Source organism: Pan paniscus, chromosome 4 (genome assembly GCF_029289425.2).
Source record: "Pan paniscus chromosome 4, NHGRI_mPanPan1-v2.0_pri, whole genome shotgun sequence".
Taxonomy (NCBI): Eukaryota; Metazoa; Chordata; class Mammalia; order Primates; family Hominidae; genus Pan; species Pan paniscus.
Window position 1 is genome coordinate 158,637,866 of NC_073253.2, and position 25,102 is coordinate 158,662,967.

A 25,102-nucleotide genomic window follows, 5' to 3' on the forward strand; every position below is an offset into this window, starting at 1 on the left:
CAAAAAACAAAAACAAACAAAAAGAGAAAAACAAAAAAATGTGGAAATTGTGTTTTGTGTGTAGTTAAAACACATTGACATCAACCATGATCTGTACAATTCATTTTTCTGTAGAATCTAAACAAAATCTTAATGTTGACAAAGATACTACCTTGCCTGCTTCAGCTAGAAAAGTTAAGTCTTCAGAATCAAAGGTGAGGAGCTTTTATATGCCACCTGGTTTATCAAGTGTATCATCAAAAACATCTGAAAGTATTGTATTTGATTAGAATGGGTTAAGTGTATGAATCAAGGTTATAAGTAAATCTGTAAATTAATGAAATGAGTTATCATTAGAACTCTAGCAAGTTTTACATTTCTGCCTAGGTCATTATGTTTAAATGTGCCCTTAGTTCACAGTTATAATGGTCTTCAATTCTCAATCACTTCTATGTTTAAATTGTTTATTACCTAGTAAACATTTCAAAATTATGTGATGCTTTGATTTATTAAGTACCACCATTTGAGTTGTTTTGTTTTTGTGTATTTGTTTGTGGGGAAGGGTAAGTGTTTTTGAAGAAAAGGGGGAAAAAATGCCAATATCTAAGAGAGGTTTGCTACTGAGAAACTGTTAAGGAGTGGTGAGAGATTAAATTCTTAATAGTCTTGTGGCTTGTGCAAGAGCTACTATTACTCTTTTCATAAGTTTATAAACAGGCAAGCTGCATAATACTTTTTTATTTTATTTTATTTTATTTTTTTGAGATGGAGTCTCACTCTGTCACCCAGGCTAAAGTGCAGTGGTGCCATCTCAGCTTACTGCAGCCTCTGTCCCCACAGGCTCAAGCGATTCTCCTGCCTCAGCCTCCCCAGTAGCTGGGATTACAGGCACGCCCCACCACGCCCAGTTACTTTTTGTGTTTTTACTAAAGATGAGGTTTAACCATATTAGCCAGTTGGGCAGGCTGGTCTTGAATTCCTGACCTCAGGTGATCAGCCCACTTTGGCCTCCCAAAGTGCTGGGATTACAGGTGCTGGCCACCACACCCAGCCGCCATATAATACTTTTTAAAAGACAGCCGGGGGGCTCACAGTGGTTCATGCCTATAATCCCAGCACTTTGGGAGGCAAGGCAGGTGGATCACTTGATGTCAGGAGTTTGAGACCAGCCTGGCCAACATGTAGTGAAACCCCATCTCTACTAAAAAATACAAGAATGTGCTGGACATGGTGGCACGTGCCTGTAGTCCCAGCTACTTGTGAAGCTGAGGCAGGAGAATTGCTTGAACCTGGGAGGCAGAGGTTGCAGTCAGCCAAGGTGGTGCCACTGTACTCCAGCCTGGGCAACAGAATGAGACTCAGTCTCCACCCCCCAAAAAAAAAGACAGCTGGGCACAGTGGCTCACGCTTGTAAGCCCAGCACTTTGGGAGGCTGAAGCAGGTGGATTGCTTGAGGTCAAGAGTTCGAGACCAGCCTGACCCACATGGTGAAACCCCGTCTCTACTAAAAATACAAGAAAATTAGCCGTGTGTGGTGGCACGTACCTGTAATCCCAGCTACTCGGGAGGCTGAGGCAGGAGAACTGCTTGAACCTAGGGAGGCAGAGGTTGCAGTGAGCCAAGATTGCACCACTGCACTCCAGCCTGGGCAGCAGAGCGAGACCTATCTCAAAGATAAAAATAAAGTAAAAAAGTTGTACAAATTAATAGGTTTTTTGATGTGAAAAATATTCAGAGTTGGAAAAAGGCTTAGGTTGTTCATTCATTTGGCAGTTGCCTAAGCCTCATATTCGGTAATATAGAGCTATGTTGTTCAGTATGGAAGCATAGCCACGTGTGTCTGTTGAGCTACTGAAATGTGGCTAGTGCTATTAAAGAACTAAGTTTTTAATATTTAATTTTAATTAATACATATTTAAAGACATACTCGATTTTGTTAGTGGAACGCTTTTAAATATTTTTGGAACAACTTGAGTATGTGAATTTACTTTCTCCTCTCGATGTTTTATGAAATTAAATATACATAAACGTTTCTGATGAAAATTTAGCATTGAATTAAGACGTGCTATAAGTGTAGAATACAAAGAAAACTTTAAAGACTTAGTACAAAAATATAAAACATCTCATTGATAATTTTATACCAATGACATGCTGAAAAAATATATTTGATATGTTGGGTTAAATAAAATATATTAAGATTTTTACTTTTTAAACACACTACTAGAAAAATTTAAATGCATAGGTGGCTTGCATTATTTTTATTGGGCAGGACTATTATAGACACTCTTTTCTTAGAAATTGATGTAAGCGGTTTGACTTAAATTTCTTGAAGAAACTGTTCTGTAATTTTGTAATTTATAAAGCCCCTTAGAAAACTAAATTACATACAAGTTTGTATGGAGCCCCAAAATAATAGTCCTTCCCCATAAAAAATTTCATGGAGTGTGAAATTAATAAACATGACACTGATGTCACCCCCACCTCCTGCCCCACTTAGAAACATCTGAAACAGATTTCATTCAAGGCGTTGATGCCTTTCTTCCATTTTTAGATGGAAAAGATATTCTTTTTCTAGCCATTGTGTCAGAAAGTCTGTTGGATATAAAAAGATATAGTGTGAAAATTATATGTCTTATTTAGAATAAAGCCAATGAGAAAATTAGAATCAGAGCTTATGCTGTTTCAGTTTTTATTTCTTTGCATCTGTATATTTTCCTCTTCGGGTATCAAAGTTTAAGTCGATTTCTCTTTGTAAGATTCTTTCTGAGATAGCATAATTAAATATTCAAGATGTGTTGCTGTTTAACATTAGAGGGAGGCAGTCAGTAGCTTTATTCATAAAGTTCCACCTGTTCTTTTCACTGGGCTGATTAGGAAAATCCTGATTTATTGGGTTGAAAACTTCTAAACCTAAAATGTCTTGAGATTTTTAGAATCTTTTATTTATCAGATGAGTGGCCTACACAATTTTTAACAGTCTCAGTGTAATGTTTAAAATAGAAACTAACTGTTTGGATCCCTTCATCTTTTCTGGTAACTGAAAAACAAATTTGGCTGTGATATCTGTGACATCTAAATTTGCTTATAAGTTTTTTTGGCTTTTAAACAGAAGGAATCTCAAAAGAATGATAAAGATTTGAAGATATTAGAGAAAGAGGTAAGCAGTGCTTTAAACTTAGTGAAAAGTACACATGATAGAGAGTTACACAGATTTAAGAGATAAGGATTCTGTTGCAGTGTGAGGAGTCCTGCAGTGAGGCAAACATGCCATCCAGAACAGTGCCTACAGGAAAACAGTTCTTAAAGTATTTCACAGCTCTATCCGGGCTATGTTAATGTGGTATGCTGGCAACGCCAAGATTAAAGATAACCCACTTAATGAAAAACTGATAACTGAAAAATCATTATGTCAGTTGATTACAATTATATATGTGGATCAAATATTTATATCTATCCATCGTTCACAGTCTTCCTGTATGCTAACTTATGTTAACACAACATAGCTAGAGGATTTCTTAGTGAGCATGCAATCCTAGCTGGTTAGACTGTGATGAAGTTAGGCTAACTCGATGCATTGCTCTGCACAATAGGTACAGGCCTTCCTCATGGGTGAAATAACATAGAACTGTGCTGTTTGATATGGTAGCTACTCACCACATGTGACGATCTAAATTAAATAAGAACTCAATTCCTCAGTTGCAATAATCACATTTCAAGTGCTCAATAGCCACATGTGATTGGCAGCTACCATACTGGACAGGGCATTTCCACCATGACAGAAATTTCTATTGAACAGTACTAACCTAAAGAACCCATTTACTTTCCTAGCAATGCTAAGCAGCTCACTGTGAACTTTGCTTCTCTGCAGTCTTTTTTTTCTGTTTCCATTGCTGACCAACTCTTTTCCTCATGGATATATTCTTTCAATATATTAAAATCTTTCATTTGATTACAGTCGAATGTTGGCTTTCGACCAAGAGTATGTCAGAGTAACTGTAAATGTCTGCTCAGTTGCTCTGATTCTTTTTTATTTATTCTAATAATGTTAGCTATCATTTTACTGAGGGTACATGTAGGGGTTGATACTTACAGGAATAATCACTGAGTCTCAGTGAGATAGCTGGTAAGTGAGTGGTAGAGCCAGGATTAGAACTAATAATTTACACCAGTGACTTCATTGGGTATAGAATTTTAGGGTGGCAGGTTCGCCCCCATTATATTAAAAATATCATTTCATTGTCTTTTGGCTTCCACATTTTCTGTTGACAAATATTGGTTTGGGTTTTTTTTTGTTTTTTGTTTTTTTAATCTGGTAATAGCAGCAAGAATGATGGCTTGCCAATGCCTAGTGCATTCTCCTCAGAAGCCCAGCTCTGCCTTCTTGAAATAAAAAACATTTAGCATTTTAAGCTAATTTGAATTTGTGTAATTGAAGCTAGAGAAAATAACTATTATAGGTGGAAATACCTTAAAAGTGAATAAATAGCAGCCGGGTGTGGTGGCTTACACCTGTAATCCCAGCACTTTGGGAGGCCGAGGCGGGTGGATCACGAGGTCAGGAGATCGAGACCATCCTGGCTAATATGGTGAAACCCCGACTCTATTAAAAATACAAAAAATTAGCCGGGTGTGGTGGCCCGTGCCGGTAGTCCCAGCTACTCGGGAGGCTGAGGCAGGAGAATCGCTTGAACCCAGGAGGCGGAGCTTGCAGTAAGCCGAGATCGTGCCACTGCACTCCAGCCTGGGCAACAGAGCACAGAGCAAGACTCCATCTCAAAAAAAAAAAAAAAAAAGTGAATAGATAGCTTAATTGTACTTGGAACTTATGGCAACTAAAGTTCTTATGTTCTTAAAATGCATTAAGACTTTTAAGATGTATCATAGGTAAATATGATTATTCAAATAGCTAGTAACATTAGAATATCTACAAGCATAATGTCAAAATCAGAGATTTTTCCAGAAACTTTAGGGGTGATTATTGGTAGCATCTCCTTATGTTGGCATTCTATCAGTGAATCATTTATTATCACCTTGTTTTTGTCCAGATTCGTGTTCTTCTACAGGAACGTGGCGCCCAGGACAGGCGGATCCAGGATCTGGAAACTGAGTTGGAAAAGATGGAAGCAAGGCTAAATGCTGCATTCAGGGAAAAAACATCTCTCTCTGCAAATAATGCTACACTGGAAAAACAACTTATTGAATTGACCAGGACTAATGAACTACTAAAATCTAAGGTATCTGAGCCTCATGATAACATTTACAATTGAATAAATATAAACACGTTTTTTAGGGCCGGGCATGGTGGCTCACGCCTGTAATCCCAGCATTTTGGGAGGCCAAGGCGGGTGGATCACCTGAGGTCGGGAGTTCGAGACCAGTCTGACCAACATGGAGAAACCCTGTCTCTACTAAAAATAGAAAAATTAGCTAGGCGTATTGGCGGGCGCCTGTTATCTCAGCTACTCGGGAGGCTGAGGCAGAAGAATCGCTGAACCCAGGAGGTGGAGGTTGCAGTGAGCTGAGATGGCGCCATTGCACTTCAGCCTAGGCAAGAGAGTGAAACTCCGTCTCAAAAAACAAAACAAAACAAAACAACGTACACCAGGCGATTCAGATTCATTTTGTTAAGCAAACATGTTTCAAGAAATCCTTTCTCAGGGACTTGCTTTAGAGTCTTGCAATGGACTTTCCAGCATATAGAGGTAAGTGACCACCCAAACAGCCTTTCAAAAATGAACCAACAGGCCAGGCACAGTGGCTCACACCTGTAATTCCAGCGCTTTGGGAAGCTGAGACGGATGGATCACCTGAGGTCAGGATTTTGAGACTAGTCTAGCCTAACATGGCGAAACCCCATCTTTACTAAAAATACAAAAATTAGTCAGGTATGGTGGCGTACACCCGTAATTCCAGCTACTCAGGAGGCTGAGGCATGAGAATCGCTTGAACTCAGTAGGTGGAAGTTGCAGTGAGCAACACGGCACTCCAGCCTGGGTGACAGAGTGAGACTCTGTCTTATAAAAATAAAATAAAAATAAACCAGCAAGTCACATTAAGGAAAAGAGGGATAAGAACCGTAGACTGGTACAGTGGCTCATGCCTGTATTTCCAGCATTTTGGAAGGCTGAGGGCTGGAGAATTTCTTGAGGCCAGGAGTTTGAGACCAGCCTGGGCAACATATCAAGACCCCATCTCTATAAACAAATTGAAAAATTAGCTAGGCATGGTGGTGGTGCACACCGGTAATCCCAGCTACTCAGGAAGATGAGGCAGGAGGATTGATTGAGCCCAGGAGTTTGAGATTATAGCGAGCTATGATCATGCCACTCCACTCTAGCCTGGACAGCAGAGCGAGACTTGATCTCTTAAAAAGAAAAGGGAAAAAAAATTAAATCAATCAGTAATTATGGTGTAGGTCAAAGACTGTTCTCTCTACCAAAGTATATTAAAGTCAAAAACATAACCCCAGTGATAGGTAGAAAAATCAATATTTGTGTATTTTAAATATGTCTTAGCAGAAAATATTTCTGAATTTTTTACGTGTTTGTTGTATTTAGTTTTCTGAAAATGGTAACCAGAAGAATTTGAGAATTCTAAGCTTGGAGTTGATGAAACTTAGAAACAAAAGAGAAACAAAGATGAGGGTGAGTGGAAACCTGCCTTTGGCAGGTTTGCTGTGTCTGGATCTGGGGATCAGTATAACTTTCTCATTTCCTAAAACAGGTATCTTTGTTGTGTAGGGTATGATGGCTAAGCAAGAAGGCATGGAGATGAAGCTGCAGGTCACCCAAAGGAGTCTCGAAGAGTCTCAAGGGAAAATAGCCCAACTGGAGGGAAAACTGTAAGTGAGTAAATGTGAAGAGAAATTGTTAAGTGGAAGCAATTCTTGATTTGAGTCTCTTCACAAATTATTGTTTACTGAGACTTCAACCTTCTCTTAGTACTTATCTCATTGCCTCCCTCCAGTTGCCCTATTTCTCTTTTTAAACTAGAATGATCCCTAATCATTCTCAAACATGTTGTGCTACAAAGTTGTATGAGTGCATTACTTTTGTACATCTTCTGTATTATTAATGATGAGGAAAGATTTCATGATCTTATGAAAGTGGTCATTAGATTGAAATTGAGAAACACTGGTATAGGAAGTTGTGATTTATGCACAATCCTAGCCTTTGATTTTGAGCTTTAATATACATATAATAAAATGTGTGGATAGTAAGTATTCAGTTTGGTGACTTTATCAATTGTATACACCTACGTAACCACTACCAAACAAGATAGAGAACATTTTCATCCCTTCAGAAAGTTCCTTCATACCCCTTCTTGTCCCCCCACTACTGCCTATGTCATGTCCCCATCCCCATAACTACTTTCTCACTTACATCATCATAAATTAGCTTTGCCTTTTTTTATTTATTATTATCTTTTTTTTTTTTTTTTTTTTTTTTTTTTTTTTTTTTAGAGATGGGGCATTGCTTTGTTACTCAGGCTGGTCTCATACTCCTGGACTCAAGTGATACCACCCTGGCCTTCCAGAGTGCTGGAGTTATAGACATGGGCCACTATACCTGGCCAGTTTTGCCTTTTTTTAGGACATGCAAAAGAGAAAGAGCATGTGTGTGTGTTGCTTCTTTTGTTTGATGTAATTTTTCAAGATTCATCCAAACTGTTCTGTATACTGTAATTTTTCCTATTTTATTTCTGAGTAGTGGTTCACCTTATGAATATACCTCCATCTCTTTACTCTTCTCCTTTTGATCATTATTTGGGCTGTTGCCAGTTTCTGCCATTAAAAAGACTGCTGTGAACATGTTTTATGTTTTTTTATGGACACCTTTTTATTTCTCAGAGAAATTTCTAGGAGTAGAATTCTTGGGTAATAGGGTAGTGTATATATAATGTTTTTTAAAACTCAGAAGTGTTTTTGCCATTTTTATACACCCCCTGGCAATGTATGATAGTTTCAGTTGTTCCAGATTCTCACCAACATTTAATGTTGTCAGTCTGTTTGATTTTAGCCTTTCTACTAGGTAGGAAGTGGTATCTCCTTTGTGATTTTAATTTGTTACCATGAATGTTGACCATATTTTTATGTGCTTATTGACCATTTTATGTGCATATCACCTTTTGCAAGGTGTCTATTGAAGTCTTTTGTCCATTTCTTGCATTGGACAGTTTGGTGGAGGTAAACAGATACGTAATTGAAGACCAGGTAGTCTGGGACAAAAGCTTTATGGGCGCACAAAATGCTATTTAGTATGTTGGGTGGGTGAGGAAACCAGGAAGACCACAAAAAAAATATTATTTCTAACACTTGGGATACTGTAATGACGGTTCTCGTCATCATAGGTTTTTTTGTCAGTATATATTCAGAAAACTTTCTCACTTAAATAAAAATTTTAGTCTTCTATTTTGATGTAAATTGTGAATTTGAGAAATTACATAAAATAATAGTTAAGAGTTAGGACTCTGTAGTCAGCCTGCCTGATACAGCAGTATCTGGTACATAAGCATTATGTAAGATTATTAAATAACGAAACTAGAATGTATTAACATATGCAATTTTTGTTTTAGTGTTTCAATAGAGAAAGAAAAGATTGATGAAAAATCTGAAACAGAAAAACTCTTGGAATACATCGAAGAAATTAGGTAATATGAGCAGTAGCTTTAAATTGAACCTTATTTTTTTAATACTGAGTCATTTTCATCATTTTTCTGTTATTTTCCCCTGTGCCTAAATAGATGTGCTTTTTAAGATAATTTGTTTTAATGCAGTTGTGCTTCAGATCAAGTGGAAAAATACAAGCTAGATATTGCCCAGTTAGAAGAAAATTTGAAGGAGAAGAATGATGAAATTTTAAGCCTTAAGCAGTCTCTTGAGGAGAATATTGTTATATTATCTAAACAAGTAGAAGATCTAAATGCGAAATGTCAGCTGCTTGAAAAAGAAAAAGGTATTACAGTGTTTTATAGTTACTTTGTTTAGATAAGTGTTACATACAACATTTAGGAAAAATACTACTATGCTAAAACAACCTTTTAAATATAATTAGCTATACTAACATTTTAAATATAATTAGCTATATAGCTATACAACAGCAAAAACCTGTACTGCATTTTAGAATATTTTACTCTTATAATGTTTGTTTTCTGTTTATTTCAATACAGCATATTACCTGTCTTGATTGAAATATATACAGTCATATAATTCTTGACTTTTCCACTAGGTGGCTATTTAACAATCAGTAGATAACACAGAACAAGATTTGTGGGTTTTATTATTTAGCACATAGTATATATTACATAGAGTAATGATACAAAGTTCACAGTTTTGTTTTCTTCTTTGGAAATACCATGCTAAAAGCAGCGTAATGGAATATTATGGGAGTCCAGGTTTGTCAGTCTTAATGTTCTTATCTAATTCCAGTATTCTTGATGTTTTGCGTTTTCTAGAAGACCATGTCAACAGGAATAGAGAACACAACGAAAATCTAAATGCAGAGATGCAAAACTTAAAACAGAAGTTTATTCTTGAACAACAGGAACGTGAAAAGCTTCAACAAAAAGAATTACAAATTGATTCACTTCTGCAACAAGAGAAAGTAATTTACCACCATATTTTTTTAAACTGTTCATTTTGTGTCATACATTTCCCTGTCTCTGAACACCTTTAAATTGTGTATATCCTTTGATCTACCAATTCTATCTTTAGAGTCTTATCCTGAGGACATAATCATGGATATGCTGAGGATTTAGCTACGTATTTTCACTACATGTTCACCCTAGGGTTATGAATAATGTGGGAAAATGACAACAGATACAGCAAAATAGGGAATTTTTAAAAAATTTTCTGGCTCATTCTTGTGTTATTTAGGCTATATAAACATTTACACTTACCTTGTAAAAGACTGTCTAATTACAGAAGAAACAAAGCAATTTTTAAAATCCAGATTATTTATAGAACATTTTACATATCAGTGAGAAGAAAGAAAGTCCACTGAAAAATTATGGGCATAGGATGGAAACAGAGAAGGAGAAATTCTGGCCTGTAAATATAGAAAGATACTCCACCTTAGTAGTAACCAAGGAAGTAGAAATAATATTTTTTTCACTTACAAAATTGGCACAAATTAAAACATTTGATAACACAAAATACTGGTGAGAGTTAAGCCAACAGGTACTTACATGCACTGATGTGAAATATTATAGTGTTGGACAACCTACAACAGCTAAAGGAATTGAGTAGATCTATATACACTGACCTGGAAAGATTTCAGCAACAGAGTATATATCATTTATATCCCTCCCCAGATGTTTATGTATATATAAGTGTAAAGAAAAATACCAGAAGGCATATATATTCCAAACTAGTAGCTGTCTCTGCAATGGGAAAACTAAAATTAGGGGGGGAAGTCGTCAAAGATAATATTAACATCATTTGTAATGTTAGAATTATTTCACAATGGTGATGTATTTGTATATTGTATAGCTTAAAAAATAATTTTATGTAATATGGAAATCACCACACACTTTTTACATAATATGTGAAAAATTATGTTAATATCAAAGCCAGTTGTAAAACAGATATATATATATAAAATATAATTTTAGTTTAAGAAGTTTCTGCATGTGCGTTGCATAGAAAAAAGCCTAAGATGATATTTGCCACAATGTTAACAACGTATAGGAAATAATCTATGAAAACAAATATGCTATTTCTATATTGTTTTAAGTTTCCTTGAATCTGTTGAATTTAGGTTTCATCCTTCTTTATCTGTACTTTTTTTTGTCTCCTAGTACAACCTCACAATGCCATTCCAAATTATTTTGGTGGTTTTCTGTTTGGATATAGGAATTATCTTTGAGTCTTCATCAGAAGCTCTGTTCTTTTCAAGAGGAAATGGTTAAAGAGAAGAATCTGTTTGAGGAAGAATTAAAGCAAGCACTGGATGAGCTTGATAAATTACAGCAAAAGGAGGAACAAGCTGAAAGGCTGGTCAAGCAATTGGAAGAGGAAGCAAAATCTAGGGCTGAAGAATTAAAACTCCTAGAAGAAAAGCTGAAAGGGTTTGTATTAATAGGATCTCATGTTTATATATGACTTCAGATGTATTTATTTTGAGTACTTTTTTTAGTATTCTCTTATCAATCGTGAGCGTGTTAGGTTGGAATTATTTTATAATTAAGTAGTAATTATTAATTATTTTACAATTAAGTAGTAGACACAGAATGTGAACACAAAACGTACATGCAAACAAGTAAGACAGCCCCCTCTTTTAAGTTAAAAGTTAAAGGTTTTGCCCCCGTTTTTTAAGGCCAAAGAGAGTTTAAATAAACAAATGACAAAAGTTTTACACTTCTTTACTACTCTGATAATTTCTGAAATTTATTGAACATCAGCATTAGAACAATAATGAACTCAGGGCTGGATGTGGTGGCTCATGCCTGCAATTCCCGTACTTTGGGATGCCAAGGTGAGAGGACTGCTTGAGCTCAGGAGTTTGAGACCAGCCTGTGCAATATAGTGAGACCTCGTCTCTACTAAAAATTAAAAAAAAAACTAGCTGGGCACGGTGGTGTGTGCCTGTAGTCCCAGCTACTTAGAAAGTTGTGGGAGGAGAATCACTTGAGCCCACGAGATTAAGGCTGCAGTTAGCCGTGATCACGTCACTGCACTCTAGCCTGAGCAACAGAGCGAGACTCTGTCTCAAAAACAAACAAAACACAATAATGAACTTGGGGGAAAAAATAAAGAATCCCTCCCATTAATAAATAGCATTCCCATTTTTGTCTATGCACTTACATAGTGTAAGTTATACCTTTAATTACATTTTTCAGGGAGCACAAACACTTCAGAAATAGCAATCGAAATGCAAAGCAGGCTGGCACAATGGCACATGCCTAAAGTCCCAGCTACTCAGGAGGCTGAGATGGGAGGATCTTTAGAGCCCAGGAGTTTGAGGCTGTAATGCTCAATGATTATACCTGTTAATAGCCATGGCACTCTAGCCTGGGCAGCGTAGCACAAGATGCCACCTCAATCAATAACTGATAAAAAGCAAATGAGAAAAAATAATTATAACTGGGAAACATTCAAAAGTAAGAAATCTCTTATTTACAGTAGAAAGACTGAAATCTTGGCTGGGTGCGGTGGCTCACACCTGTAATCCCACCACTTTGGGAGGCCAAGGCAGCGAGATCACAAGGTCAGGAGTTGGAGACCAGCCTGGCCAACATGGTGAAACCCCATCTCTACTAAAAATACATAGTAAATTAGCCTGGCATCGTGGCGCACGCCTGTAATCCCAGCTATTCAGGAGGCTGAGGCAGGAGAATTGCTTGAACCCAGGAGGCGGAGGTTGTGGTGAGCTGACATCGCACCACTGCACTCCAGCCTGGGCGACAGAGAGAGACTGTGTCCCAAAAACAAAAGAAAAACTGAAATCTCACTTTTTTCCCGGACTCTAGTTCCTTATAATTTCTGCCACATTATGTTTCCTTCTCCCATACACTTATTTATTTCATTTTGTTTTGTTTTGTCCATAGTAATTGCTAATTTTTTATTTATTAAGAGAAACTATTCCTTAGCCTACATATTCATATTTCATAGTTCAGAAACACAGGTTAGTGACAAACACTACTACATTTATTTAAATTAAAAAGTCTGGTTTGATTCTTGAGTTCAAATTGCAAATATTTAAATCCTTGGGATCTGATCATTAAAACACTTGTTGTCAAAGGACTGTGGGCTAGATATGAGTTTGTATTATTGTAATATATCTCACACCTGTGTATCTGTCTCAGTGGATACTTTTGTTATTAATCTTTTCTGTTTTCTTATGATTAGTGATGCAAATGAACAGCAAGGTTTTTCATATCCCTGCTTTTGGGGGAACAATACAAAATTGTAATTAGGGGTGTTGTTCTATACTACAGCCAATCTCAGGGAACAGGAATCTTGGGAAAATAAGATAATGTCATTTTCAGAGAGGAAAGAAAATTGAGATAATTTTTTATTCCAACTCAAAAAAACTGTGGTCCAATGGTCAAGAGATAAGGATTTTTATTACTAATTCTGTTAGCTAGCTGGTTGATTCTGAGCAAAACAATCTTAGTTTCTTTGATTTTCTACTTCATTAGATATAAAAGAGTTTTATTAGATGGTCTCTAAGATCCCTTCTAGCCTGGAAATTTCAAGCTTAAGAGAAAAACAAACTAAGAATTGAAAATAATTCCTCTAGGGGACAGGGAAGAAAATATTTTTATTATAAACTCTTTAGTCATATTTGATTGCTCTTGCTGTGGTGTGTATATTTTTGAAATCCGACACTTGTTACAGAATGAATTTGATCAGCTATTTTTCTTATCTCAGTGTCCAACTTAGTCTATAAGTACACAATGCTTATTTACAATTTTTAGTTCTTTATATTCTTTAAAAGATCTCTCATAAGCTCATATGCATATCTAAAAATTTTATCACCACTTTGGAAATATATTATTTCCAAAATATCCCTGAGATTTAATAGCATATGTATATAAAAATGACTTAAAACCCATTCTATCTATGCAAAATAATCCATTAAAGAAGTTATTAAGTCTTTCAGTAATAGAGTATTATGTGGGTTATTCATATAATCAGAATAAATCCACAAAGTCTTGTAACTCTGTAATTTAAAATGAAGTGGCTTTAATTGTTCATGGTATTTCTCAAGTATCTAAATGGAGGGAATGAAACTTTATTCAATCCAGATGTTTTTTGACTGGTAATCTTTTGCAGTCTTTAGTCCTGGCTAGTATCTTAAGATTTGGTTTTATAGTCTTTTATATCCTACTACCTTCTTCACCCAAATTTTTAAAGTAAAATAAGCAGGAAAGATAAGTTGAAGCTAGTAGAAAAATGCATAAAAAGCATGCTTTCGAGGTAAGTCATAAATTAGGATCTGAGCTATTTAGCAGGTAATGCAGTGGTGAAGATATGAGCTATATGATTCACAGTTTCAAAGGTAAATACTATTTTCTTTCTTAGGGTAGTAATTGTAGGTGGCATTTTATCTTTCAATTATTTCTTTTTCTTAGGAAGGAGGCTGAACTGGAGAAAAGTAGTGCTGCTCATACCCAGGCCACCCTGCTTTTGCAGGAAAAGTATGACACTATGGTGCAAAGCCTTGAAGATGTTACTGCTCAATTTGAAAGGTATTTTTCTTGGGAGCCTGCACTCTTAAATATGATGTGTGCAGAAAGGGGTGTTTACCCCAGGAAATATGTGAGCAAAGCAGTCACACAAAGGATGATTCATATTAGTTTAAATTCCATAATCACCAACCATAAGTGGGCATTTAGCATTATCTGGTAATCTTATTATATTTATATAATTCCCCTTTATAATTTATAGAAATTCCCCTTTCTCACCATCCACTTCAACTTTTATGCGCTGAGCCAGGTGCGGCAGCATATGCCTGTAGTCCTAGCCACTGCATAAGCTGAGGTGGGAGGATCAAGTCATGCACTTAGAAGCATTTGGTGCTTCTGCCCTACTCTCTTGATGTTATCATTTTCATAAAGAATTCAGAAGTTTTTATCTCTTGCTAAACCTATAAAGAGACCCACATTTATACTCATCCTATCTTCCCACCTATTACAGATGAAATGTCCTAGTCTTTTAATCTTCAGTGACCTAATTCTATCATTTTGTTTTCTCATAATTTGAAACCTTTTTACTGGAATTTTTCCAATCAATATTAAAACATGTTAATGTACATCTGTCTGTAAAATATATTAATTAGCTGGCCACTGTGGCTCATACCAGTAATCCCAGTGCTTTGGGAGACCAAGGCAGGAGGATTGCTTGAGGTCAGGAGTTTGAGACCAGCCTGGGCAATAGAGTAAGACCTTGTTTCTACAAAAAAAAATATTAAGAATTAGCCAGGCATTGTGGCACATGCTACTTGGGAGGCTGAGGGCAGGAGGATCACCTGAGCCCAGGAGTTCCAGGCTGCACTGAGCTAAGATCACACCACTGCACTCCAGCCTGGGTGACAGAGCAAGACTGTCTCAAAAACAAACGAAAAATAAATAAAATACATAAATTGTTTTAAATACTTCTCTCACCCTAACTTCCTTTTGTAGCTGTCTAACACCACCAGTCATTCCCTTCTTAACCCCAAATTCTACTCCTTTTCAGTCCTTTTCCTTCTCCTCCTTTTTCTTCTCTTGACAGAGAAGATTGTCTCTATATCCACTTCCTCACCTCCCATGCCTTCTACTTATTTTCTCCTTAAATAAAAAGTTTATTTTGGGTGGAACTACAAATTACAAAGGCCAATATAATGAATACCTATATATTAATGTTAACATTTTTATTTATCACATTTACTTTAGCTCATTTTGGGGGAGAGTTTCCTTTCTTTTATTTAATAAATACAAAAGAATGCATAACATGTACATAAACTGTAGAGCTTGAAGATAAAACTGACATGCATGAACCTATAAAAGACAACCAGTAAGCCAAAAGATTTTCAACAACTTAGTATCCATATGTAAGTTCCTCTGCCATCCCATGAAAATGGGACAGATAACACTGTCCCGAAGTCTACACTAATTATTTCCTTGCTTTTTTCCCCCTGTGTATTATAATTTTATGACACGTATATCCATACAAATAATGCATTATGTAATTTTCCTTCTCCTTGAACTTTACCAAAAAATGTCATCATAGTATATGCCGTTTCCTGGGACTTATTTTTTCATTCTGCATTATGTGTGTTTTCAGGATTGAATTGTGTTGTCTGAGGCTATGGTTTGTTGATAGTCACTGCTATGAGTATTTTATTGTATGAATATACCACAACTTATTTATTCATTCTTTGGACTTTGAGTTGTTTCCCATTTGGTTAGTTATTATTAGTTATTTTGTGACTATAAGAATACATGTATGTAAGAATTTCTCTAAAGCCAAAGGTATATGAATGTTCAACTCTAAAACTTAATATCAAATCACTTTCCAATGTGGGAGTAAGAATCTACACTCCCACTAGTGTTGTATAAGTTTCCATTTATCTTCTTTGCCAAAGCTTGTTAGACTTCTTAAACTTTGACAGTGTACTTGGTGTAAAATGGCTTCTTATTGTGGATAATTCATCTTTCCTTTTCCATAAAATGCTTGTTTATGACTTTTGTTTATTTGTCTATAGGGTTATCATCTTTTCCTCATTGATTTGTAGAGGTTTCCTTTATCAGCCATATGGGTTACAGGTATCTTCTGCCAGTTTAGCTTATTTTTTTATTTTCTTTTTGGTTTCTTCTGATGAGTGGAAATTCTTGATTTCAATATGGTTAAAATATTTATCTGTATGTGGGTACTTTTGCTTCTCATTTAAGAACTTCTTTCTATCTCAAGGTGTAAAGATATTCAACCAGTTTTCTTCTAAAAGTCTTAAAATTTCACTTTCCATTTTTCCACCTAGAACTGATTTCTGTGTGTGTAGCAATATAGGGATCAAATTCATTTTTTGTTTTCCCTATGGACAACCAACTGCCTAGTTTAATTTAATTCATTAAATTGTACCTTGTTTCCCCAGTGATCTGTTCCCACATGTGATACATTATGACAGACACATAGATAAATAATTTATAAGTGTATATGTTTTATTTATAATTTTTATTGTATCAGAACATATAAATTATATAAATATATGTAAATTATATATATATATATATATTTATTGCTAATATCAATCCTGTAAAGGAATTTCCCTTCTCGTTAGTTTGAAGAATAGTGCTTCAGGAGGTTTTTGTCTATTCTGTGATTTTAGTCACTATCCATATACTCGTGGCATTAAAATTTATTTCATCAAACCAGACCTTTCTTTACAGCTCCATATTCACATATCCAGTTACCCACTTGACATCTTCAAGTAGATATCACACTGTCTTTTAATATTAACCTGTCCAAACCAACTCTTGATCCTTCCATTGCTTTCTACCACTAGTCTCTCATTGTTTTTATTGTAATCAGTGACATCATCTTCCCAGCTTTTCATTCTATAAATCTTAGAGTCATCCTTCATCATTCTCTCTTCCTTACCCCCAATATTCAGTCTATCTCTTGAATTTTTCTACTCTGCTTCCAAAAGAGATCTTGTGTCTTTCCATTGCCAGCTCCTTAGTCTAAGCCTCCTTTATCACTCAACCTGGGCTGATAAATTTGTTTTCAAGTTGATCCTTCAATTTTCCATTCTTTCCCCTGCCCTAATCCATCTTCCTCATAGCTCTAGAGTGAGCTACACATTTAATTAAACACCTTTTTATTTTATTTATTTGTTTATTTTGAGTCGGAGTTTCGCTCTTGTTGCCCAGGCTGGAGTGCAATGGCACTATCTCAGGTCACTGCAACCTCCCCCTCCCAGGTTCAAGTGATTCTCCTGCCTCAGCCTCCCGAGTAGCTGAGATTACAGGTGTCCACCACCACGCTTGGCTAATTTTTTGTGTTTTTAGTAGTGATGGGGTTTAACCATGTTGGTCATGCTGGTCTCGAACTCCTGACCTCAGGTGATCCACCCGTCTCGGCCTCCCAGAGTGCTGGGATTACAGGCATGAGCCACCATGCCTAGCCTACTTGGACACCTTTAATGGTTCCCGTCTGTCCGCCAGGTAAGCCCACTGTGCCCTGCGGTGATGACCCTCATGCCACCAGCTTCTGCTCCAGCCTTTCTTACTCATTAGGCTCTAGTCTCACTTCTTATTTTTTGAATTGTGAGTAATTTTCATGCTTGGTAGTTGATTTCTTTTCCATCTCTGTATGCATACTTCCTGCACCTAGTAGGCACTTGATTTTTTTTTCTTTGAATACACAGCAGATGCCATGTAAACTCATTAGTACTTGCCTCAGAACACTGAATTCTTACCTGTGTTAAATGCATGAATACATTAAAAACTTTTTAGTTTTACTTAGAAGTATATAAAGTGTAAACTAATCAGTTATGATTGTCATACGCAATAGTTAGAAAACTACTTTGACTTTTTTTCTTTTTAATAAGCTATAAAGCGTTAACAGCCAGTGAGATAGAAGATCTTAAGCTGGAGAACTCATCATTACAGGAAAAAGTGGCCAAGGCTGGAAAAAATGCAGAGGATGTTCAGCATCAGATTTTGGCAACTGAGAGCTCAAATCAAGAATATGTAAGGTATATAGAGCAAATAATGGCCTTAGAACCATTAAGACAATTTAATGTTGAAAGCCAGCTAGTAACTGTCCCTTGACTTGCTTTTGGCCATCTTATACTGCAAATTAAGAATTTACTCAGTTAAAAAATGACACTTCTTGAAGAGTTCCTTGAGGTTTAAAAAAAAAAAAAGGAAAAATTAATGAAAGTGGCTATAAAATGTTTAGTGACCTCTTCTCTCTCAAACCAAAGGATGCTTCTAGATCTGCAGACCAAGTCAGCACTAAAGGAAACAGAAATTAAAGAAATCACAGTTTCTTTTCTTCAAAAAATAACTGATTTGCAGAACCAACTCAAGCAACAGGAGGAAGACTTTAGAAAACAGCTGGAAGATGAAGAAGGAAGGTAATCTATGATTAGAACCTGAGTGCCTTGTTAACTCAGTTACGATGTTATTTTTTAAATAACTATGTTTTTCTCAATTTAATTCTTCCATGCAGAAAAGCTGAAAAAGAAAATACAACAGCAGAATTAACTGAAGAAATTAACAAGTGGCGTCTCCTCTATGAAGAACTATATAATAAAACAAAACCTTTTCAGGTTTGTCAGTTAGGAGTAAACTTACTTGTGTTTATTTTAGGGACTCACATTGTTCCCTATTATAGTGAGGACAGTGACTCAGGTTTTCTGCAAGATCATTTTGCTCTGCACTTACAGTGCCAATTTAGCTCACTATTAAAGGTTTATACATTTTATTAAATTATGCATAATTTTTTCCCACATTATTGAAGTATAATTGACAAATTTAATTGACATAATTTTTTCAATGGACCCTTTGTGGTTTAAAAAAAAACTTTGTAATGTGGAACTTAAAAGTTTGGCTCAGAGGGCTTGCCTGGTATGAGCTTTTGATAATTAACCTATTTTAATTTGTGATATGACTTATTGCAAATACTCATTGTTTCTCAATATACTGATCTTTTAAAAGAAAAAAGAATAAATGCTGATTTTGGAACTTAGAAGTACAGTATTGGTTATAATGTGGTAATCTAACTGATACAGATAAAACTGGCCAGCTGGCTTTTTTACCTTGTTTCTTTTCCTCTGTTTTAATGATCTTTAAAATGAAAAATACAAAGTTTAAAAGATTTTCGTAGAGAATCTATGGAGAGCCCTGAGAATATGTGAACATACCTTATTTTCATTTGTGTTTTTAATTTTCTTTAGTGTTTATGGTTTATATGAAACTAGTAAGATCAAACTGTTTTAAGTCTTTATTTAAAAAATCTTTTTCAGCTACAACTAGATGCTTTTGAAGCAGAAAAACAGGCATTGTTGAATGAACATGGTGCAGCTCAGGAACAGCTAAATAAAATAAGAGATTCATATGCTAAATTATTGGGTCATCAGAATTTGAAACAAAAAATCAAGCATGTTGTGAAGTTGAAAGATGAAAATAGCCAACTCAAATCGGTTTGTAAAATGACTTTTCATTTTATTAAAGATATTGGAGTGGGGGTTATTCTAACTATAATACTTAAATAAAATGAATATCTTTGGTATCAGAAAAAAATAACTGTTTATAGAGGAAAATTGAGCTGTGATTTAGTGGATTTATTTTAGAGTGTTGACCAGATGGGCATTCAATGTTCTAAAGTTTTCTAGCTACTTTCTTAATATATTGAAAATTACTTGAGTAATTGGATGAATTCATTAAGCTTTACATATCTATTTCCATTTGCAAAACTGCAAACTCCTTGATGTAAAACCATAAAGAGAAGCAGTGTTCAAAAATATTTGGGCATTTAAATTTTTTAACATATGTATTGAGATATAATTGACAACCCATACAATCCACCCGCTGAAAGTGGACAATTCAGTGTTTTTTAGTATACTCACAGATTTGTGCAACCATCACCATAGTCAATTTTAGGACATTTTCATCACCTCAAAATGAAACCTTGTTATCCTTTCCCTAACACTCTCCTATCTCCTCACCCCACCCCACCCTTCAGCCCTAAGAAACCACTAATCTACTTTCTGTCTCTGTTGATTTCCCTGTTGTGGACCTGGCATATTCATGGATTCAAATAATATGTGGCCTTTTGTTACTGGCTTCTTTCAGTCAATTAGCATAATATTTTCGAGATTCACCTGTGTTGTAGCATGGAGAGTACTTTATTTTTTTTATAGCCTAATAATTCATTATGTGGGTATACCACATTTTATTTATTCGTTTGTCAGTTGATAAACACTTGTTTGCACATTTTTGGCTATTATGAATAATGCTACCATAAACATTCATGTACAAGTTTTTGTATGGACATTTGTTTTTATTTCCCTGGGAAATAATAGGAGGGAAATTGCCAGATCATTTGATAACTCTACATTTAATCATTTCAGGAAGTATCAGACTACATTCAGATGAGATCGGGTGCGTTCAGGGTGGTATGGCCATAGAAAGGTCAGGCTGTATTCAAAAGTGGCTCATACCAATCTATATTCTACAGGCAGTGTACGAGGGTTCCAATTTCTCCACATTCTTACCAACATTTGTTATTATCTGACTTCTTTATCCTAGCCATTGTAGTGGGTATGAAGTGGTATCTCATTAACTTAACTTGCATTTTCTTAATTGGTAATGATGTTGGTCATCTTTTCGTGTGCTTACTGGCCATTTGTATATCTTCATGAAAGAAATGTCTGTTTATACTCTGCTCATTTTTAAATTGGATTATTAGTCTTTTTATTATTGTGAGAATTCTTCATCTATTCTGGACACAAGTCTCTTATGTATTATTTGCAAATATCTTCTCCCATTCTGTGCATTGTCTTTTCACTTTCTTGATGATGTCCTTTGACCCAAAAAACTTTTATGACATCCAGTGTGTCTATTTTTTTGTTTGTTCGTTCCTTGGTATCTATCTCCTCTGCCAAATTCAAGGTCAGGAAGATTTACCCCTGTGTTTTCTTCTAAGAGATTTATAGTTTTAGCTCTTACATTTAGATTATTGATTGATTTTGAGTTAATTTTTGTATGTGGTGTGAGGTAAGGGTCCAGCTTCATTCTTTAGCATGTGGACATGCAATAGTCCCCACACTATTTTTTAAAGAGAATATTCTTGCCTCCAGTTAATAGAGTTAGCATCCAATTAAAAAATCATTTAGACTGTACATGTATGGATTTATTTCTAGACTCTCAACTGTCTTCCATTGATCTATACGTCTATCCTTGTGCCACCACACTGTCTTGATTACTGTTGTTTTGTAGTAAGTTTTGAAATCAGGAAGTGTGAGTCCTCTTTGTATTTTTCAATATGGTTTTGTCTATTCTGGACCTCTTGCAATTCTATATTAATTTTGGAATCAGTTTTTCTACAAAGAAACCAGCTAGGATTCTGATGGGAATTGCATTGAATCTATAGATCAGTTTGGGACATATTATTATCTTCACTAGGTTAAGTCTTCTAATATATGAATATGGGATATTTTTCCAATTATTTAGATCTCATTTAATTTCTTTCAACAATGTTTTATAGTTTTCAGAGTATAAGTTTTCCACTTCTTTTGTTAAATTTATTGCTATTTTATTCTTTTTGATGTTTTGTAAATGAAATTGTTAATTTCATTTTTGGATTGTTGATTGCCAATGTATAGAAATACAATTGATTTTAATATATTTATCTTGTATCCTGCACCCTTGCTAAACTCATTTTAGTTCTAATAGTTTTTTAGTGGATTCCTTAGGATGTTCTTATAGATCATGTCTTTTGCAAATAGAGATAGTTTTACTTATTTTCCAATCTGGATGCCTTTTATTTCTTTTTCTTGTCTAATATCTCTGGCTAAAACCTGTAGTATAATACAGTGTTGAATTTAGAAGTAATGAAAATGGATGGACAGCCTTGCTTTGTTCCTGATCTAGGGGGAAAGCATTCAGTCTTTCTCCATGATATATGATGTTACCTGTATGATGTATATAGCGTGACATTATTAGATGTTGATTTGTTGGCCAGCCGAGGTGGCTTACGCCTGTAGTCCCAGCACTCTGGGAGGCCAAGGCAGGTGGATCACCTGAGGTCAGGAGTATGAGACCAGCCTGGCCAACATGGTGAAACCTCGTCTCTACTAAAAATACAAAAGTTAGCTAGGTGTGGCGGCGGGCGCCTGTAATCCCAGCTACTTGGGTAGGAGAATCGCTTGAACCCAGAAGACAGAGGTTGCAGTGAACCGAGATGGAGCCATTGAGCCTGGGAGACAACAGCAAAACAATCTAAAAAAAACAAAGATGTCGATTTGTCATAGATGCTCTTTATCAAGTTGAGGAAGTTCCCTTCTGTTTCCTAGTTTGTTGAGCATTTTTATATGAAAGGGTAATGAATTCTATCGAGTGCTTCTTCTATTTCTATTGAGATTATCATGTAATTTTTTTATTCTGTTGATATGATGTATTTTATTAATTGATTTTTAGATATTAATCTAACCTTCTGAGATAAATCTCACTTGGTTATGGCATATAATTATTTTTATATGTTGCTGAGGGGTTGCTAAGAGATACTGGTCTGTAGGTTTTCTTTGCTTTGTTTTTGTTTTTTTAATGTCTGTCTCATTTTGGTATCAGGGTAATGGTGACATCATAAAATGAGTGAGAAATGTTCCCTCTTTTCTATGTGGAATGGTTTTTGAATAATTGGTATTAATTCTTCATTGAATGTGTGGTAGAATTTATTGGTGAAGCCATCTGGACCTTGGTTTTTCTTGTGAATATTTTTTGGTTACTAATTCAATATCTTTACTTGATATAGGCTTATTCAGATTATCTCTTTCTTCTTGATTCGGTTTTCTTCTTGAGTAGTTTATGTCTTTCTATAAATGTGCCTAATTTGTTGGTATATAATTGTTCATAGTATTCCTTTGTAATCTTTTTTTTATTTCTGTAAGGTCAGTAGTAATGGCTTCTCTTTATTTCTGGTTCTAGTAATTTGAGTCTTTTTTTTTTTAAGTTTCTTTCTTTTTTTAAATTTTTAGTGGAGAAAGAACTTTATTTTTTTGTTTGGTTTTTGGGTTTTTTTAGAGACAGGATCTCACTCTGTCACCAGGCTGGAGTGCAGTGATGCAATCACGGCTCACTGCAGCCTCAACCTCCCTGGGCTCAGGTGATCCTCCCACCTCAGCCTCCCAAGTAGCTGGGACTACAGGCGTGCGCCACCACACCCGGCTAATTTTTCTACTTTTTGTAGAGACAGAGTTTTGCCATGTTGCCCAGGCTGGTCTGGAGCTCCTGGGCTCAAGGAATCTACCAGCTTTGGCCTCAAAATGCTGGGATTATAGGCTTGAGCCACTGCACCTGGCCAAGAACTTTTCTTTTTTATAATTTCATCTTTTATTTTAGATGTGGGGGTACATATGCAGATTTGTTACATGGGTGCATTGCATGATACTGAGGTTTAGGGTATGACAGGTCCCGTCAGCCAGGCAGTAAGGATAGTACTCAATAGGTGGTTTTTCAGCCCTTGTTTAATGGCTGGAAAATCCAACATCCGATTACTCTCAGATATTTTTTCTCCTTGTGTCCAAATGTATAGGTTATACTTTTCTGTTTATTGGCATGCCTTGTAATTTTTCATTGGAAAGTAAATTTTTAGATCATATATTGTAGCATTTCTGGGTACAGCTCCCCCTCCTTTTTGGGGCTTTTTATTTGCTTGTTTGCTTAATGAGTGGCTCAATTATTTTAGTGAAACATATCCCACTACCTCCCCAGACCCCAACAGTATTGTGCCTCTGATGTTGCTGTTCAGGGAGGTACAGTTTTAGGTGTGCCTACAATTACCCTGGGATGACACTTGCTTTGGTAGGGCTGCCTTCCTCTCTTTCCGTGAACATAGTGGCTGTAAACTCCAGTAGATGCTGGCTCCTTGCTTGATTATTTGCAACAATGCCTTAGGGCATAAATTGCTCTATAAACTAATCCAATCAAATTCTGGCTCCTTTGTAGGGATTGCATACGAGAGCAGTGCTGGATATTTATTCTGACTACAGAAGGGCTCGTCCCAGCTGTCATATTCCCTAGTTTTCTCCTGCAAACTAACTAGTCTACTGTTCAGCCTGTATCTTAAATCTCCTCCCAATTCTCTCTCACTATAACCACCACTGTTCTTTAATGGTTCCCCAACCTTTTTGGCACCAGGGACCAGTTTTGTGGAAGGCAGTTTTTCCACAGACCGGATCACCCAGCTTGTGATGGGTTTATGTGGATGGTTTCAGGATTAAAGTGTTCCACCTCAGATCATGAGGCATTAGATTCTCATAAGGAGCATGCAACCTAGATCCCTCACATGTGCATTTCACAATAGGGTTCACACTGCTGTGAGAATCTAATGCCGCAGCTGATCTGCCAGGAGGGGGAGCTCAGGGGGTAATGCTTATGCTTCCTGGCTCACCACTTACCTCCTGCTCTGCAGCCGGGTTCCTAACAGGCCTTGGATGGGTATTGGTCTATAGCCCGGAGGTTGGGGACCCCTGCTTTAGAGCACCCTTAGGCTTCAGCTTCTCCAAGCTCTGTTGCAGGTGAAGTCAGTTCCTTTGAAAAGAAATGAGGAGCTACCTGTTTTATGGCCTACTTGTCTTTTCCGCCCTCCTTTCCCCCTCCCCCGACAATATCCCTGAGCCAGGACTAGAGCTGAAATTGGGGACAATGGCAGTTTTCTCTCTGAGTGACATCCTCTGCCCTAGGAGCTGAGTTTTCAGTGGACTTGTGGGGAAGAGATGAGGAATAGCCTCAGGCCCTCTTGAGTAACCTCCTGGTGTAGAACCATCCCCCTCATGAGCCAGAGAAAGAGTCATCGGGGCCCAGCATTTTCAACACACTGTGCCCAAGGTGAGCCCCTGTTCCATGAATGGGGCTGAGTGGAGGAAGGGATCCCCCACCTCACAATTGCATTTGTCCAGGATATAACCGC

The 25,102-nt window shown here is 36.3% G+C and overlaps 1 protein-coding gene across 5 annotated transcripts in view; it reads left to right on the plus strand.

The window, feature by feature from the left end:
• The window catches only part of HMMR (hyaluronan mediated motility receptor), a 31,751-nt gene that overhangs the window by 4,480 nt on the left and 2,169 nt on the right, over positions 1–25,102 (plus strand). For 2 of the 5 annotated variants that reach the window (XM_055112848.1, XM_003810903.4), the window contains exons 3-16: positions 115–194; positions 3,089–3,136; positions 5,025–5,213; positions 6,537–6,623; positions 6,720–6,820; positions 8,554–8,628; positions 8,755–8,933; positions 9,433–9,581; positions 10,832–11,046; positions 14,056–14,172; positions 18,015–18,161; positions 18,393–18,545; positions 18,641–18,740; positions 19,437–19,613. In XM_055112848.1, the coding sequence (XP_054968823.1) occupies positions 115–194; positions 3,089–3,136; positions 5,025–5,213; positions 6,537–6,623; positions 6,720–6,820; positions 8,554–8,628; positions 8,755–8,933; positions 9,433–9,581; positions 10,832–11,046; positions 14,056–14,172; positions 18,015–18,161; positions 18,393–18,545; positions 18,641–18,740; positions 19,437–19,613 (1,817 nt within the window). The remainder of the gene's footprint in view (positions 1–114; positions 195–3,088; positions 3,137–5,024; positions 5,214–6,536; positions 6,624–6,719; positions 6,821–8,553; positions 8,629–8,754; positions 8,934–9,432; positions 9,582–10,831; positions 11,047–14,055; positions 14,173–18,014; positions 18,162–18,392; positions 18,546–18,640; positions 18,741–19,436; positions 19,614–25,102) is intronic. The other 3 variants (XM_055112849.1, XM_008963290.3, XM_055112850.2) reach the window with 2 other exon arrangements.